Below are 19491 nucleotides of genomic sequence, written 5' to 3'. Positions count from 1 at the left end.
TTTTTAATTTTTGATTTACAGGTTGAACAATTAAAGCAAAAACAATATTAACAGAAGGAAGGAGAAGGAATTATGCTTAAATACATTGTAGATGTATGTTACATGGCATATACAACTTTATATGGCCCCGGGGTCGTTACAATATCCACGCATATTCTCAAATATAAATCATCGTATACTTGCATTCCTAAAATTATATGTATGCACTAACCCCCCTAAAAAGAAATAAATAAATAAAAGAAAGAAGGAAGGATAGAAAAAGAAACACTGAACAACAAAGCCAAACTGGTGAGGTTAACCATTCTAATAGCCATTACTGTTTACTTAGTTAAAGATGTCTTTACATTCTTTATATATCAACCACTTTTCCCAGTCCCTTTTAAAAGCACATTTTTTCATCTTTAAAATATAAGTTCTTCCATATCCATGATTTCTTCAATAATTCCAAACCATTGTTTACACTTCAAACTTATTCGATTTTAAAATGTATCTTGAATGCACAAGAAGTTGCATTTGGATGTGTACAGTTTTCCCAAGGTAAGAAAAACCTGTAAATATGAGGTCATTTTGAAATTCTGGAAAAGTTATGAACATTATAAAATCTTAGGAAGTCATGGACGTTTCTAGTTTTGCTCAACTTGCTCTAAAATGGTTTTCATTCTCTACAAATGACTGGAAAATTAATAGGAATTCATTGTTCTAAAGGAGTGGGAGCCTGTAATATTTTAGTTTAGGTATCATGACTACATACATCAAAACATCATGAATGCTAAAATAGTCTATGTATAATTTGACAAATGCAATGTGATATGAACCTCAACCTATTGCAAATTTCTTGTTACATAAGAGATAATTTATGCTCCTCTCACAAATAATCTTCTTAAAATTCTTCTCTTTGCAATCACTATCATTAGCAAGCCTATCTCGCAAGCACAGGCATCAATAAATGCCTGCAACACAATGCATGAATCCCCTCAAAACATAAGAAACAGTAAGAACAAATCTAAAATTGTTTTACCTTTAAAATTGCCACTTGAATTCAAATGTATGATGTAATGGGAAAACAAATATAATGAACAGATGATGTGACTGGAACTATAAGAAATGCATTAAGACTTCATGCTGATGTGTTGTTCTTTTTTGTATTTATTTTTTTATTTTTTTGTGGTTAAATGTGCTGGAATTGATTATCAATAACACTTTTTGGTAAGTATCTCAAGGCTGTGGCATTTAAACCACCGGGACAGAACACTGCATCAGAATACTAACATTGTTTGTAGTTTTATTAACTATTTTCTTCTTCTTTCCTTTTTTTCTAAGGGAAAGAAACTGAATCTAATATATATGTGTATATATATATATATATATATATATATATATATATATATATATATATATATATATAGTATATATATGTGTATATACACATATATATATATATATCTATGTATGTATATATATATATATATATACTGTACACGTGTATATATATACTGCATATGTATTGTTATTATTATTTTTAAATTATTTGATAACTTGATATGCTGGCGCATAATAGCAGTTTGATGAAAACTGAGTTAATGAGAATTACAGGCCTTCAGAATGGTATCATGTCATTTAAGTGTAATCTGAAGCATATCTGCAGATATACAGTATGCAGCGCTTTAGCTCTTTCATGAGTGCCGTCTCTAATAAATCTGGCAGATTTATTTTGTGCAAATGTTTTAGGCACCTAAGTGAGGAGAAATTAAACTACTGAAAGGCGTGTATTTGCTCCGAAGCTTATTGCCTCTTTGACGTTAGGCTCAGGCCCGGTTCCAGATCAAAATCATTATGGGTGCTTCTGAAAATAGTGTGGGTGATCTGTTTAAAGCGGAGACGTATCATATTACACATGTTTTAAAAGATTACATTTTTTAAATGCTACTAAATCAACGAAAATAAACTATTTTAAAAGTACATACATTTATTGCATTTTTCTGTGCATGATCTGTCATGGAAAATGACAGCAAAATGCTGTGCCTACAAATTAGTACATCCTGATTTCCAAAATAATTTGTTTATCAGTTTAGATGCAGGGATTTTGTGTGTTTGTGTGGAAATATTCTTTGTCAATATACAGCCTTACATAGCCTATTCAACTGAGCAGGGCTGTGCATCTATTTTGGCACAGGGGCCACATCAGCCTTTAAATAGAACATGGAAGATAGAAGATAGAAGATAAAAAGTTCTGCACAGTTCTTCCATCTTTTAAGCCCAGAATGTGCTGATTGTGACTGTTGTCATCACAACAACATTCCGCAGTCAATATGGCCACTTTATAACAAATAAAATAATAATATGGCCAATTTATACCAGACCAGCTTCCAAGATTGCCAAAATCACAGTGACTGACTAGTTATTTATCAACATACACAGTTAGAATGCTGAAGTAATCTAACTAAAGAGATTCAAATCTGCTTCTGCACTGAAACAGTGAGACTGGCTATACACTTATCATTATATTCATAGCTCACACATATCTTTGATGTATTCAGTTTCTTATTACTGGAACACTGTATTGGTTCAACTGCATGTTCTTGTGTATCGGCCCCTCTTTTTATGTGTCTATTAAATCATTTAACAGTCGTTTTATTGTTTGTTTGCATTTAACAACATTACACAAGCATAATATGCCCGTGTTTTATACATTTCTAAAGCAGCATATTGCAGTCCACATTGTGTGACTTGAAGAGGTAAGAGTTCAAGTTATTTCCTCATCCCCAATAATAGGATACAAAGCAATATTTGCTCATTATCCTATTTCTGCTTATCTCTAATTCTGCTGATTTTATGACTGATCTTTGATATCAATCTTGTCTTATTGAGAATGAAGTCAAATTTCCCTCATGAAACCCACATAGGTTTTAAAACACTGTAATTTTATTAGATAATCTTGATAACATTGTGCAAACAGTTTAGCTTGATAACATTATGCAACAGTTTATGGTCATTCTACAACTATTATATAAGTCATATCATGCAAGTTATAACTATACACATTCACATCTTGACTTGTGTATACTGGAACATCTCCTTATGGTTTAACACGTGTCTACAAACAATACAGAATGGCAGTAACAGCAGCACGCCCTCACCCACTTCATTCATTTTTGGCTTTTTTATTCAGGTTGAGGGGGTTTTGTAGATCAGTGATTACATGAATCGATCAGACATCTGCATTTTTTTTCACTTTTCTTGGTGCAAAGGGCAAAATGGCACATTTACCTATTTAGATGGATATCAAATGCTAAAACTACAGGGAATTATAGTCCTTACCAAGAATATAATTTACCATCTGTTGTTATTTATGCTTGAGGACTTGCTATTGGCTGTTGTTATTGCATCATTAATGAGGTATGTGTGTGCAGGATTTGGGGACTGTTTGTGGGTGTTATTAATTAACATTGAAAAGTTATGGGGGGTGATAGGTATGTTTTGGTTTAATGTTAATTATGTCGTTTATGACATTATGAAGTCACTGTGGGTGAGATTAGTGTTCCTTTGAGTTAGATGTGATACTCTGTGACATAATGTTGACTAGCAAACATCTTGTAAAAGTTCTGATATAAGTGAATCAAATGAATTGGTAAACAATTTAGTAAATTATTCTGTATTTGAAATTCCTCATATTGCCACATGCTAGTAATCCTGCTGATGAAATTAAATGACTTAACCAGTATGACATAACCTTGGAAACTCTGTGTCATACCAAATTGTTTGTTAAGGTTTCAAAACTTTATGAAGTGTGTTTCTAAAGCGCTCATCACTTGTTAAAGTTTGCTGATGACTGACTTTTTTATTGCTTTAGGGAGACATCAGTTTGATCATTATTTTCTATCAAGAATAGGAAAGCAGCTAGTAGTCACTCCTTTTCAGTCAATTCCCATGCTATATTATTATTAATGCGTGCGCCAGAAGTGTGCATATATTTTTGTCAGCCAAAATTCCATTGAGGTGTATGCTAAAAGTGTGTGTGTACTCAAGATCATGCGTGTGTCTCAGCAACAGGGCTCCTTCAGCAGCACTGCATAGATAGATAGCAAATAGAATGCACCATCTAAGTGATGTATGCGGTACTGCAAGATGAGCTCATTGTGAATTTCATAGCAGACTGAAATCCCTATACGTACCCCAAAATGAAATGTAGATTCAATAAATTACAGTTAGATTCAAGAGTCCATTTTCTTTCTTTTCTTTTTCTTTTCTTTCTTTTTTTTTGTATTGCTGTCTGCTAGTTTTCTGCCACCGGTTTTACATACATCAGGATGCTGGATCAATGTTAGTTGGTTTCCGTTCAGGCACAGTTGATAAAAGATGATAAGTTTTGCATTTATGAGAGATTATTTATTTATGGATAGCTACATGTATCATTATTAATATGGTCACACCTACAATTTGGTGACCTTTGAGTCCTCAGTACAAGTAGTGGTATTTATGATGTTTTATTTCAACCCATTGCAATTTGAATAAGCTTGTAAAAATGAATAAATAGGCTACAGTTTGTAATATTACACACTGATGTGGGCCTATAATTTACATTTTAAATAATGAAAATCATTTTAATTTAATAATGCATCTTAAATATTTTTGACAAAAGAGCTTTTTTCAATAGCTTGTATTCTTTTGTGGTAAATGTGTAATTTTAATACTGATTGTGGAGGTTTTTGTGTGTGGCTTGTTATGATTTTCAACCTCGTAATTTCATGATACTGTGACCTTTAATCAAAGATTATTGAAGATGTTATGAAATTATCTTTCTCTTTGGAGGTGGACATCCGCCATGCAGCAAAATAATGTTGGAGTTATTTGAAGTGTGTAACTCTTCTGTTTTGATGATGTTTTCCTTTATTTTGTGATGTTAGTCCTATTTTGTTAAGGATAGCATGTCCAGCCTGTTATTGTCCACTCTGACTCTGCCTACCTAAGCCAGTGGGCATCTGAATTTGTCAAGTCATTTAACTTGGTCTGTATGATGTATAAAATCTTTAACATGTCCCTTTAATGATGAAACATACAGTAAATATACTTATACATGTTTATTCCATTTATAAAGGTTTGCCAATATTATTCTAATTGATCTTTTTGTAGCAGAATTAAGGTTAAAGGTGATATTTTTGATGTTCAGATATGTTCTTCTGTTACAGCTTAATATGCAGAAGCAACTATAAGTCATTCATAGGTTGACTTTTTCAACATTAACATTGAGCATCCATGTCTGCCCAAAATAGCAACATTATCGCAACCAATTACATAAGTTAGGGGCGGTACTATTCACTTGATAGACAACTGGCAGACTTGGGAAACCTGTTTGAAAAATAGATATTTTTTGCATTTTCACACTTCACCTTTAAATAAGGAATTTGTACATTCTTACAATAAATTAATTTACACTTATTCAAAGTACACTGGTATAAGGAAAACAATGCACATGTTACTTTGCTTTAGTAATCTGCTGTTAACCACACAACCACAGATGGTTGAGTTTTGGGGCATATTTTTTGCCTCCCTGCTGAAATTGCACATGCATTTGTCTGACTCATTGGTCATGAGTGATATAAAAATGATTTCGCTGTAAGCAGAGCATGGAACATACGCAGACCTGATATTGGAAATGTAAAAGTCAGTGAGCTATGAAACAGGCCCTATCTTTATACGTCACTCTGGCCAAAATCAAAATATTACCCAGTGTGCTGTATAAAATCGGAATTAAGGGGTATGCTACATTTTGTAAAAGTGGCTTTAACAATTGCATGCTTGATGTACCAGATTATTCCGATAATGCACTCTTCCAAAATTGACGTTGCCCTGTAACATTGCTTTCATCATCCTAACAAAACAACATTTTAGTACAGTTAAAGCTCTCATAAATCAGCTTCCCTGTTCTTTCCTATGCAATGCAATGCAAAAAAATGTAAATAAAATGTGCTTGCTCAACTTTTCTATCTGGTTTTCCGGCAAAAATATCTAACCATCTTTTAAACTAGACACAAAGACGTGAGGAGCAATATGACATAAGACATTAAAAGGATAGTTAATCCAAAAATATTAATTCTGTCCTCATTTACTTACTGACATGTTGTTTCAAACTTGTATGACTTTCTTTCTTCCATGGTATAAAGTGATGTTCATACTTCGTCACCATTCACTTTCATTTAATCTTTTTATTTTATTTAATGAAAGTGAATTTGAGCAGAGTTTGAAACCTGAAAACAGCGTGCCATCTTAGAATGATGTTGGTGCTACATTCCGAGCATTCCCTGCTTCAAAATTAAGAACTTACTCTGGGTACATATGAAGGTAGATATGTGAATTTTCATTGCTTTAAAGTGGGAATTTTTGCTGTAGCACAGAATCTCTCACAGGCCGCATGCTGGACAGAGTTATATGATTAGATGACTAGCTCAGATCAGGGTTGTCGGAGACTGAGTGTGGGCACGAAAGAGGAGTCTCATTTCATGCAAGGTGGCACGCATCAGTCAGTCAGACTGTCTGCTTCCTCGAGTATGCGAGCACTCAAGCAGTCTGTTTCAATCCTGGAGAGATAGTCTGATAAAGTGTTCGCCATGTGTGAAGTAGGTTATAGGAGTACAGAACACCACAGTTAACCAATTAACTATGTGTCTTGTGACCAACGTCATGCCACAAGAACCAAAGAGGTTTGATGTTATTGAGGTAATAACTTTCGGTTAGTAAATATTTTGGTCTGCTTATCATACAAAGTAATCATATGCCTTCAGAAGACTTGGAAAATGATTTAGGAGTCACATGGACTACTTTCAGGTGCTTTTTTAAAGTTGATGTATGTCATCTTTTTGGATGTTAAAATACTTTCTCGTATCCCAGCTCATTATGCAGAAAACATTATAAGTAAACAATTCTTACGTTTATTTCCCCAGCTCTATTGCATTTTCAACATTCCTCTGTTTGTTTTGAGAGACCCATTCAGCCCGACACAACAACGTTGGCTCAACCAATGGCATGAGTTTGGGGTGGGACTATTTGTTAGTTTGGCCAATGACAGATGAAGTGTGTCTCTATGTCTCTATTGTACGTCAATCAGCGATCGCAACGTTCTTTAAATTGAATAGTTTTGTCTTCCACAGAAGACAGAATGTCATGTGGTTTTGGAATTTTTGAGTGAACTATTGCTTTAAAGGATCACCCACAAATGAAAACTCTCCCATCGTATTTTCACCCTTATGCCATCCTGGATGTGCATGACTTTCTTTCTTCAGCAGAAAAAAAAAGGTTTTTAGATGAATATTTCAGCTCTTTTGGTCCATACAATGCAAGAGAATGGGTGCCAAATGTTTGAAGCTCCATAGGTCACATAGGTCAGCATAAAAGTAATCCATAAATCCAGTGTTTAAATCCATATCTTCAGAAGCGATATGATAGGTGTGCGTAAGAAACATAACAATATTTAAGTCACATTCTTCTTCTTGTGTTTTTGGTGATTCACATTATTCATGCATATGCCCCCTACTGAGAATTTCAAGTAAAATAGACTTAAAAATGTATCTGTGTCTCACCCACACCTATCATGTCACTTTTGTAGATATGGATTCAACCACTGGAGTTTTATGGATTACTTTTATGCTGTCTGTATATGCTTTTTGAAATTCCAAAATGTTTGCACCAATTCACTTGCATTGTATGGACCTACAGAGCTGAAATGTTGTTCTAAATATCTTAATTTGTGTTTTGCAGACAAAAGAAAGTCATACATATGTGGGATGGCATCAGGGTGAGTAAATAATGAGAGAATTTAAATTAAACTATTCCTTTAAAGGGATAGTTTGTGTGTTTTAAGAGTATCAGAGGGTTAGCTTAGCAAAATGCTAACAGAAAACTTTATCAACGTTAGTTGAGTCTCATGTGTGCTTCGCATGAGAAGCCCATGGATTGGTTACTGCCTATGTAGGCCATTCCAAATCGCTCACATCTGAGGTTACATTTCAGTTAGGTGCTGCCTTTTTAGGATGCCGCAAACAGTATGTGTACTCAGTAAACAGCAAGTCATCTCACAAGGTTTTGTAACAGAGTCTGTCTGTCTGTGTGTGTGTGTGTGTGTGTGTGTGTGTGTGTGTGTGTGTGTGTGTGTGTGTGTGTGTGTCTTTTAAATAATATTTCAAAGTTCTTTGTGCTTGGAGATATCTGTGAGTCAATGTTTTATTGAAACAATATGAGGACACAGGGTTTGCTGACTGACTGGCCATTTGTCATCTGAAACTTATGATTTTGCTCCCCTCTCTCCTCAACAGACGGTCTGTGATCTGTGCCCATATGCTTTATTACTGTTATTATCATTATGTGAATGAAATATTCACACTGGTAACTGTACATAATGGATCATTGCGTGACAGTCCTTCAGATTAGAATACCGCACATTTTGCTGCTTCAATTCTTTTTATTCTTTTTTAAATAAATGGCCAGTATAAAATATTCTGGATATTGATGCCTTTAGAAATCTTTTGAGCCACCATGAACCTCATATCTTCCCCACAGTGGTTTTGTAACGACTATTTCAGCTAGCGTATTTGCCTTAAATCCCTGTGTCCCCAACATGGAGCATCAGCTCCATAAAGCAAGCATTTAGGCTGAATTGAATGTGATTGCCAACAGCGAGAGCAGTGGGCGGACAGTTCTAGTCGTGAAAAAAAACGCCCTCCCACCTTATGCTGTAACCCCTCAGAAAATAAATGTCGAGTTATTTTGAAAAAGCTTTTCCACTCAAATCAAGGCCAAACACGATTGCTCAACGCAACAGCAGCCTGAAATCGTTCAGAAACTTTGTGTCACATGAAAGTATAATGGACAATGAGAACTAAAGGAAAAGTGCAACACTGTTTTTTAAAAGAGATGTTTTCACATTTAAAAGGATCTTTCACGAAAAAAAAATAAATGCTGTCGTCGTTTACTCACCTTTATGTTGTTGAGCAGAATGGCAGCGTCAGTCACCCTTCTCATTCATTGTATGGAAAAAGATACAATGAAAGTGAATTGTCACTGAGATTGAGTGGTCACTGAGAGGGATTGGAACAACATGAGGGTGACTAATTGATACCAGAATTGTCATTTTTGGAAGAACTATCCCTTTAACAAGTCATAAGTGCGCCCTTAAAATGAGGTTTGCTTCTATCAACCCCTGTTTTCCCTCTTGGAATTGGGGGGAAAAAAGGTGAGATGGTGGTTCCACGATACAAGATTTGTGACTGGGTGGGAGGGTAAATTGCTTGTCTAGAACTGAAAGTGATGTATGAGGCAAAGCTTTGAAAGGTTCTTTAAGGCGTTGATAAATCTCTGTCCTCCCATCTTGCTGCTTTTAATTTGAGTTAGATGCTCAAGCACAAACCGTCTCCATTTTCTGTGCATCGACAGGCCAGTTTCTTGGGAGTCCGTGAGTACTGACTCACATATCCTCTTTCCTACATTGTGCTAGACAAAATGGTTCCTTTAAAGAGAGGTTTATTTTTGCAGTAGTCCATTAAAAATGGATAAAACCATAAGCAAGAACTACAACCCAGGCAGTGGGTTATTGGTGGTGTTTCTGATGGGGAGGTTTAATTATGCACAAGGCTTAAGGCACAAGCTGAGCAGTGGAATCTCAGCGTTCATTTCAGTCATTGTTTGAGTTAAATTAGCACTTTTGAATTGATTAAATTTGTGGTGAAATCCCTTCCATCTATAAAATATTTTTTCAATTACGATAGATAGAAAAAATGGTGGCCGTTATTTAAAAGAAATGTGTATCACAGAAAGGGTAGCATGCAAGGTAACAGTATATATAATAATCTATTTGTTTTTTTTTCAATTCAATTACATATATATATATATATATATATATATATATATATATATACACTCACCTAAAGGATTATTAGGAACACCATACTAATGCTGTGTTTGACCCCCTTTCGCCTTCAGAACTGCCTTAATTCTACGTGGCATTGATTCAACAAGGTGCTGAAAGCATTCTTTAGAAATGTTGGCCCCATATTGATAGGATAGAATCTTGCAGTTGATGGAGATTTGTGGGATGCACATCCAGGGCACGAAGCTCCCGTTCCACCACATCCCAAAGATGCTCTATTGGGTTGAGATCTGGTGACTGTGGGGGCCATTTTAGTATGAACTCATTGTCATGTTCAAGAAACCAATTTGAAATGATTCGAGCTTTGTGACATGGTGCATTATCCTGCTGGAAGTAGCCATCAGAGGATGGGTACATGGTGGCAATAAAGGGATGGATATGGTCAGAAACAATGCTCAGGTAGGCCGTGGCATTTAAACGATGCCCAATTGGCACTAAGGGGCCTAAAGTGTGCCAAGAAAACATCCCCCACACCATTACACACCACCACCACCAGCCTGCACAGTGGTAACAAGGCATGATGGATCCATGTTCTCATTCTGTTTACGCCAAATTCTGACTCTACCATCTGAATGTCTCAACAGAAATCGAGACTCATCAGACCAGGCAACATTTTTCCAGTCTTCAACTGTCCAATTTTGGTGAGCTCTTGCAAATTGTAGCCTCTTTTTCCTATTTGTAGTGGAGATGAGTGGTACCCGGTGGGGTCTTCTGCTGTTGTAGCCCATCCGCCTCAAGTTTGTGCGTGTTGTGGCTTCACAAATGCTTTGCTGCATACCTCGGTTGTAACGAGTGGTTATTTCAGGCAAAGTTGCTCTTCTATCAGCTTGAATCAGTCGGCCCATTCTCCTCTGACCTCTAGCATCAACAAGGCATTTTCGCCCACAGGACTGCCGCATACTGGATGTTTTTCCCTTTTCACACCATTCTTTGTAAACCCTAGAAATGGTTGTGCGTGAAAATTCCAGTAACTGAGCAGATTGTGAAATACTCAGACTCAGATATGTAAAATCACAGGTGAATTTATCTTCCCAGTCCTACCCCTAAACCTAACCCTCACAAAAAACTTTCTGTATATTTATATTTTCAAAAATCCATCGTTTAGTATGTTTTTAAGCAATTGGAATTATGGGGACACTAGACATGTCCTAATATACCACATTTATAGCATAATACCCTTGTAATTACCAGTTTGTAACCAAAATAAAAATCTTCGTAAACCAGGTAAATCCCCCCCCCACACACACACTCATACACACATAATGTAATGTATATGGAACTCTTATTATGATTAGTTTTATTCAAAGACTCTTATTTTGAAGTTTGATCCTTAGTCGTTGATCTGTCTTCCTTCAAGGTTCTCTCCCTTATTGTTTCCAGGAGTGTCTCATTTACCTCTCGTGTATTTAATGCCCTCATGCTCATATTGTTGGTTCTTCTGTAAAGTATGCGGAGTGGTAGAGTTCATGTTTTCCACTGCCTTTCCTTGTTTATATTGGCATACATCATTATATATTATTGTCCTTATAAGAATTTTAAGACAAATCTGGTCAGATTTTCTCACCTGCAGAAGTTTTCTATGTTGAGCTGCCACTCTCATGACATATTTTGTCTGTTTCCAAGAGGATAGTTTTACTGCTAAGAAGTTTCCTTATCATAGCTTTAGAACTTAATGGTGTTCTCACTAACATTTCATTTAAGTATCAACTTTAATGGCCAAAAAACAAAAACTAAATTAAACCGCAATAGTGACTGCATCGTTTCCCCGAAATCAACTGCTTTGAGCTTATGTCACAATTATACAACTGGACACATAGCTAGAGAGTTCAGCCTTCTCTCATTAAGTGTATTATGCATGTCATGTAGCCAAGTTTGAATGGCTGCTGTTTTGTAGCTGTTACCATATTGTCATATTTCATGGAAAAATGGGCTTCATTGAGTTCCGCAAGGTTGAGTTTGTCCGTCAGGTCTGCTATTAAGCACCTTCCATATGAGAGAAGCTATTCTGCATTTACTCAATACCAAGAGCTTTCAGTGTGCTTTGGTATATTACAGAGTGCAGAGGCAAACGTTGAAAAATCTAGCCCATACTCTCCCTCTATCTGGATCATTATCATGTGTGAACAATAATCAGTTCCCTCATTTTATGCAGAATTTTAACATCATAATTTAAAAGGCTCTCTGTGCTTTTGAATATGTATGTCTCCATGTATGACACTGAGAATGAATCTCAAGTTATTTATGCAGGTAACCCTTTCAATTCATTGGGGGCAAAACTAAGAGCTCTAAAAATTATTTTTCTTGTTCCTTTTTCAACAAATGGTCAGTGAATGGAGGTGCTTAACCTTCAGTTGTTGTTTGTTGTCAACCTCAGGATGTCAAACTAAACATATGAGCTGTTTTATATTCCATTAATTTTACAAGAGGTTTGCAAATTTTGCCAAAGTTACCATAATTAGGGTCTAAGTGGAGTTTAAAAAGGTGTGGTTAAAAGGTCCAAATGATGTTACTCCTTGGGTGTCTTGTTTTTAAGAATTTTCTTGATAAGGAAAAAATAATGCAACTTTTTTGTAAAGGGTTAGGGTTTTGTTTGGGTATTAATTAAATAATTTAAATAATTCAATAGTTTTAGTCCAATTGACTGAATATGAATTCAACTGGTAATGTCGAAATTGTCCAGACCTCTGAGATAGGACAGGCCAAAATTATAATTTTAAGGGGGAGGGGTACAGACATCTGACAGCTAATTTAATATTGTGTTAAATAATAGTTCGTCTTTAAAAAAACAAAAAAAACAAAACATTTGTGCCTCTAATTCCTTAAAAATGTAATAGGGCACCGAATTGTCTGTCTGTCTGTCTGCAAGCCTACATATAATTTCACTGCTCTTTATCTGTCTGTCTGCAAGCCTACATATAATTTCACTGCTCTTTAGCCATGGCACAGAAAGTGTGCTGGAGTCTGCATCATGCAGGGCAAATCTCTTTAGACAGCATGTTCCCTATTTTTCAAGTCATTGTCAGAGTAAAGAGCAGTGCTATCCATTCACATCTACCATGGTTAAAGAGGCAGAGCATAGATAGCGGTCTGCTTGGACTGTAATATAGATAGCTCAGGAGCAATCTATCATGTGTAGCTACTATGTGAGAATGCACAAAAATATTTCTGTTCCAGCATCAGAGGCCCCCATTTATACCTGGAATTAACATGAACAGTTTTTGGTGATTGAATCACAATCATATAGCACTTAACTACATTAAACGGCATGTGGAAATGCACTAGATTAACTGTGATCAGATCACTGAAACCACATTTGCTGTACGTAGGTAAATGCAAATGTTTTAGTTATCGGTGCACTAATACATAAAGGGATAGTTCACAGAAAAATTAAAATGCTGTCATCATTTATACACCTAATGATTTTTCAAACCATGGCCAGGTCTTTGGGGGTGGGGGGGGGGGGGTGCTAGGTGCATGGGCTGAGCGTCATGCATCTGGTACATGTTTGATCACCACAGCTGCTGTGGGCCACTGGCTTTATTCTGACAGTACCCGTGCTGAACCTCAGATGAAACAAAGGACACGGGTTATCTTGAATCATAAATCAAGCAAGGGTTGTTTCTTTTTTTTTTTTTTTTTTGTGGCCTGGCATCATCTCACTGGATGTTTTTTCTTTGTAGTTCAAAAGCCCAAGAGTTTTGCTCAAGAAAAAAATGTCAAGGCAAAAACAGCACACAGGTTCCAATATACAAGCATATAAATAAAGAAAGAACTATATAAGGGAATGCACTTCACAAGTCAACATGAAATGAAAACAGACCGTATTTTCTTTATTATATAGCGTTGCTGGTCTTAATGTATATTATTCATCGGTGCAATTATTATTATTTTTTATTTTTTTGTCTTTTATAATCTTTTATAACCTCTGAAATGTTTTTCTTTTTGGCTGACTTCACAAATAAATCATACTTTTTCAACCCCGCAAAAAATGTGCCTCCATTCCGGTAAAACGCCCAGTTTTCACAATCCAATCAATTCTTCATGGATCAAATCATGTCCAGCTCTAAATTATTTCTTATTGATTATCATGTTTCACTTGTACATATATACAATTATGGTAGAAAGGTTTGAGAACACCTTTTCATTGTTGAATTTAAGGGGATAGTTCTGTCATCATTTACACTTCCTCATGTTGTTTCATCCCTTATATGATTTTCATACTTCCATGGAACACACAAGGATACATTTTATAGAAAATTGATGCTGGTGAATAGGAATTGAGGCTGTTATTCCCTAATATTCTACCTAACATCTCCTTTTGTGTTCTATGTAAGAAAGTCATATGGATTGGGAACAAAATAAGGATGAGTATATGATGACAGAATTTTCACTTTTAGGTGTACTATCCCTTTCAGCACTCTAATGCTCTCTCAAAGCAAAGTTTTCATGTGCATTCACACCAAAGACTCCGTACTCTTCACAGATCTTCACACTTCAAACATTACAGCTGGACTGATTAGAGCTTTCACCAGCACATCTCATTTCAGTGCTTTTGTGGATGTGTTTGATGAGCTCTTCATCAGTTGGATCTAGTGTACAGATTGAGGTCTATGATTTCAAACCTTGACCTCAGATGTGCTAAACACCATCCTCTCAGTTTTCTGTAGCACCACTATGAGCTTACGAAAATGTAAGACTGGTCAATGGTATGCACTTATATAGAATTTTTTTTACCTAAACAGTATTCAAAGCTCTTTACACTGTGTCCCAATCACCCATTCATACACCAATGGTGGTAGATGCAAGGCGCCAATGGCTGCTATGCAAGGAGCTAGCCTGCCATTGGAAGCAACTTGGGGTTCAGTGTCTTGCCCAAGGACATTTCAGCATGTGGAGTCATGTGGGCCAGGATTCGAACCACCAATCCTGCCATTAGTGGCAACCCGCTCAACCAACTGAGCCACAGCCGCCCCTAGACTGGGAAAAGAATGTTATAAGACAATCAAAAATTGATTCACTGATGCATCATGATTCTCAAATGATTCTGGATTGATCCATCTAAATTCATGATCAGAAATTTCAATGTATTAACAATCATGTTTATTGAAACAGCATATATAGGAAAAAACATTATAGATACAGATAAGTGACGTGTGGTGTGCAGCACTGCTAATACGGCATACGCAGTGATATTTAGGCTATACCATTAAATGTGTGCTTACACTGTTAACAAATATCCAGACAGGACAGAAGACTAAATATATGTTTTATTTTACAAATTCTTGAAGAAAACAACCAAACAACGTTCTGCATCATGAACTCTATGTTTAAGGTATACTCAGTATTTTTATTTTATTTATTCTTTTTTGCTAATCATTAAACTTTTGTACAGAAATAAATAATAATATATAAAATATATATATAAAAAAGTGTAATATATAGTAAATATCTTTAAAATGATGTACTCACATTATATTTTTATTACACTATTTTGGTATGGATTTATGCAGAATCTTTACACAGAATCTTGCAACATGGCACCTTTTGTCACACACACCAAACACATTGATTGTGCTGCATTTATACCTCAGATCCACACTGGAACAGAGTGTTCCTCCACCGAAAACGAGACTTTTGAAAACAATTTCTATAACAGCATACTTTGGATCACAATGGCGTTAGGAAACTAAAAATGTAGTTTTCGAGCTTGAACAGATTAGTGTGGATGTGGACTTTAACTCAGAAAAGATTTGCGTCCCTATGCTGTTGCTTAAAATTGAGATGAATTGACAATTGTTATGGAATCTTGACTCCCTGAATCGTTTCAAATCGTGAGGTGTCTAAATACTCCCACACTTTATATCCATTAAGAACCTCTGTAATATTTAAAATGAATGATAATATTCATGTCTCCAAAAAAAAATTGCCCTAGGTGTGGATGTGGATGTGGAGGTGAGTGTGAGTGTATGTCTGTCTATGTGTGGCCCTGCGATGGACTGGCGACCTGTCCAGGGTGTCCCCCGCCTTTCGCCCAATGTTAGCTGGGATAGGCTCCAGCCCCCCCCCGACCCTGTACACAGGATAAGCGGTTGACGATGAATGGATGGATGGATGGATAATATTCATGGACCTCTGTCCATTTGGAATAACTAGGGATTGAGTAGGGAAAAACTGGTAAAACATAAATAACAAGCTTTATTAAAGCTTATCTGCTAGGCTCGTGCTATGACTTCTTGCGTCAACTATGTGACATTTAATTGACTTTTATTGGATTTGTGGCAAATAACCACAGATCCAACACTAATTACTCTACTGTCTTTAAATAGTATGATGTTTCAGATTTTAAGTTGTTTTTTCTCTATATATCCTCTTCTGGCTCACTGTTGCCATGGAAATGTGCTATTATGATGCTAAGGTATTCATTAGGTCTGGAGAGGGTTTACGATTCTTCCATTGAACAATTCAAACTCAATCAATGTAGCCTAATATAGTTTACTGTCTCTAATGGAAATTTTCTCTTAAAACATGAATGTGTTCTCTTAAGTGAAGTATATTACCTATTGCCAACCAAGAGTTTCATTTTGTTTTTCCATCCCTGATGAAAACACCAGCTTAAGCCAGCCTGAATTTCCATGCTTTTATGCTGGTTAGTGCTGGTTTGATGCTGGTATATTTGGTTAACTAAGAATATTTAGCTTGTTTAGCTAGTTACTGGAGGCATGAAGGAAACCAGCATAATGCACAACATACACCGATCAGCCATTACATTAAAACCACCTGCCTAATATTGTGTAGGTCCCCCACGTGCCGCCAAAACATTGCCAACCCACATCATCATTCTGAGATGCTGTTCTTCTCATCACAATTGTACAGAGTGGTTATCTGAGTTACTGTAGATTTTGTCAGCTCGAACAAGCCTGGCCATTCTCTGTTGACCTCTCTCATCAACATGGTATGTCCATCTGCAGAACTGCTGTTCACTGGATGTTTTTTGTTTTTGGCACCATTCTGAGCCAATCCTAGAGAATGTTGTGCATGAAAATCCCAGGAGATCAGTAGTTACAGAAATACTCAAACCAGCTCGTCTGGCACCAACAATCATCCATGCGATATCAGCCAATCATGTGGCAGCAATGCAGTGCATAAAATCATGCAGATATGGGTCAGGAGCTTCAGTCTTTTTGACCATGGCGTTATTGTTGGTGCCAGACGGTCTAGGTTGAGAATTGAGCCGAACAGTCTCAGGAATTTACTCCGAATGATGCCAAAAACAAAAAAAAAAGTGACCGGCAGTTCTGTGGATGGAAATGCCTTGTTGATGAGAGAGGTGAACAGAGAATGGCCAGACTGGTTCGAACTGACAAAGTCTATAGTAACTCAGATAACTGCTCTGTACACTTGTGGTGAGAAGAATAACATCTCAGAAAACTATTCTGAAATGTGGGTTGGCAGTGTTTTGGCAGAACAAGGGGGACCTAAACAATATTAGGCAGGTGGTTTTAATTTTGTGGCCGACTGGTGTATGCTGGTGACCATATGATCAACAGTGTTTAAACTATGATATGATGTAGAAAGTATATTAAGTAGACATAAGATATACTTTACTTGTAAGCATACACTGTACACTACTATATACATATACTATATGTAACTACAGTATATACTAGGGCTGGGTATTGATAAATATGTTTAGATTTTTCTTTTTTGATGAACTATTCGTTTAACTACTTGACATCAAAATGTGAAAGAGAATTTCCATGCCAGGACTGAGTCAAAAAGTTACACCCATTCCCATATTTAACATCTTCAAATGCCACTCCAGTGTGCCATTGTGTACGTGAAATAAAAATGGATTGCTTGAGACAGCCCCTTGCCACCACACTAACACATTTTTTTGTGACTTTTATGTGGTAGTGCTGTAATCTATAACGTATGTTCTGTGGGCATTGATGAGGTACAGTAGTGCTAGCTGAAATGAATGTGGTTTTATTTTGTGTTACATTGGAAAAAGGAAAAAGGGTGTTGTTAATGCTCTTGAGCACACATGGGTCAAGGACAGTGCCATAAACATGTGTATGTCCAAATTACTCTTGCAGCCCCAGGTCTGAATTCTTTCATTCTTGCGTTGCATTTGGTATAGCTTATAAATACAGTGACTTTGACCTCAAACCTTTGCTTCTTGCGTGTGTGTCCTGCTGTTGGATTATAAAGGTTTCTGTTTTTGAGGGTTGAAATCTGCATGGACACAAATTAGACACAACCAACAACTTTGTGCTGTAATTTTCTCCTACATCAACAAAGTAATTCCCAATTAGCAATGGAAGCATGGCTGTGTTTGATTATGTTTGATCTGTCTCAGCACCATCTATGAAACATGTATCGAAAACAAGACTGCAATCCCCTAAAGAGAAAACAAATGTTTTATACATGGTTTGAGAAACTATCAAGAAGTTTTAAAAGGCGTTTCAAAGAGGGGTTAGCAATTACTGTATACCCGCTTTGAAGCTTTTCAAATCAGAACACCATATTTATAGTGACAAAGCTCTTTTGATTATTAATTGATTTCGATAAGAACAAAGACAAATTAGACATATTGTTGTGCTGGAAAAAAGTGTACTTAATCCAGAATGAATGATACACAGCTTAGAATACATTTGCAAGATAATTCATCTTTTGATATTCCGTTAGATATAAGAGCACGTAATTCCTTTACTAATTCTGGGTCTTAACTAACTAATTATTCCAAAAGCCTGGATCTGTTGCAAAATACTGTGGATCAATATAGCATGTCCATGCCACCTCCCTTCACCACCCCACTTCCCTTCCTCTGTGGCTTTCAGACGGCTTACACATTTTCCTTTTCTCTTTTTTTTCCCTTTCTTTTTTATTTTCCCTACTGGGGTGGGAGGGGATGGGTGGAGGTTAAATCAATGTCTTGTTGAAAATCCAATGCAAGTTGATTTTGCATGTGTTTCTATGTGTCATAGCTGTGCTTCTAAGCTCAATTAATACTCCCAGCTCACCACTGATAAACCGTCCTGTGCACTGTTCTTTACTTTTGCTATAAACCAGAAAGATAAAAGACAACAATGAAGAGTTAAAGTTGTCCATGTGTGATTTCTTTTTGTTTTGAAGCCATGTACTGCCAAGTGCGACCCACTCTAAGTTGTGCCAGAATTGTACTAAGCTCTTTTTGTTCCTTTCTATCTCTGTTTCTGAAGATTTTGTATCAAAGCCTAGTTTTTCATGAAACTCTATTCTGTCCCTAGAATATGGAATGATCGGAGAACATACTGTTAAAAGTCAGCGACCAAGATCAGTACATGACACAAAGGGCCAACAGGAGCGAGATGAGTCTGCTAAATTTATGGCACAAACTGGTAATATAATAGTTATGCTTCTTTCCATTCCTATGTAAACTAAACTTAATTTTCATCTTAAGTCACTTGCATGCTCTCTTCTGTACTGCACTTTTAAGTGACCATGTTTATTTATCATATTTATTTTTGTCCCTCTACCACTCTATTAATACGTTTAGAAAAGCAAGGCAGAATTATCCATCTCAGCATACTGAC

The 19491-nt window shown here is 36.3% G+C and overlaps 1 protein-coding gene across 4 annotated transcripts in view; it reads left to right on the top strand.

Annotated features, from left to right (window-relative positions):
* The window catches only part of LOC127661124 (adhesion G protein-coupled receptor B3-like), a 237222-nt gene that overhangs the window by 99058 nt on the left and 118673 nt on the right, over positions 1-19491 (top strand). For 2 of the 4 annotated variants that reach the window (XM_052151698.1, XM_052151697.1), the window contains exon 3: positions 19186-19296. The exons of the other annotated variants lie outside the window; for them this stretch is intronic. In XM_052151698.1, coding sequence (XP_052007658.1) covers positions 19186-19296 — 111 coding nt within the window. The remainder of the gene's footprint in view (positions 1-19185; positions 19297-19491) is intronic. 4 annotated transcript variants of the gene reach the window in all.

The sequence above is a fragment of the Xyrauchen texanus genome, chromosome 20 (assembly GCF_025860055.1).
Source record: "Xyrauchen texanus isolate HMW12.3.18 chromosome 20, RBS_HiC_50CHRs, whole genome shotgun sequence".
Taxonomy (NCBI): Eukaryota; Metazoa; Chordata; class Actinopteri; order Cypriniformes; family Catostomidae; genus Xyrauchen; species Xyrauchen texanus.
This window is presented reverse-complemented; position numbering and strand designations above follow the sequence as displayed.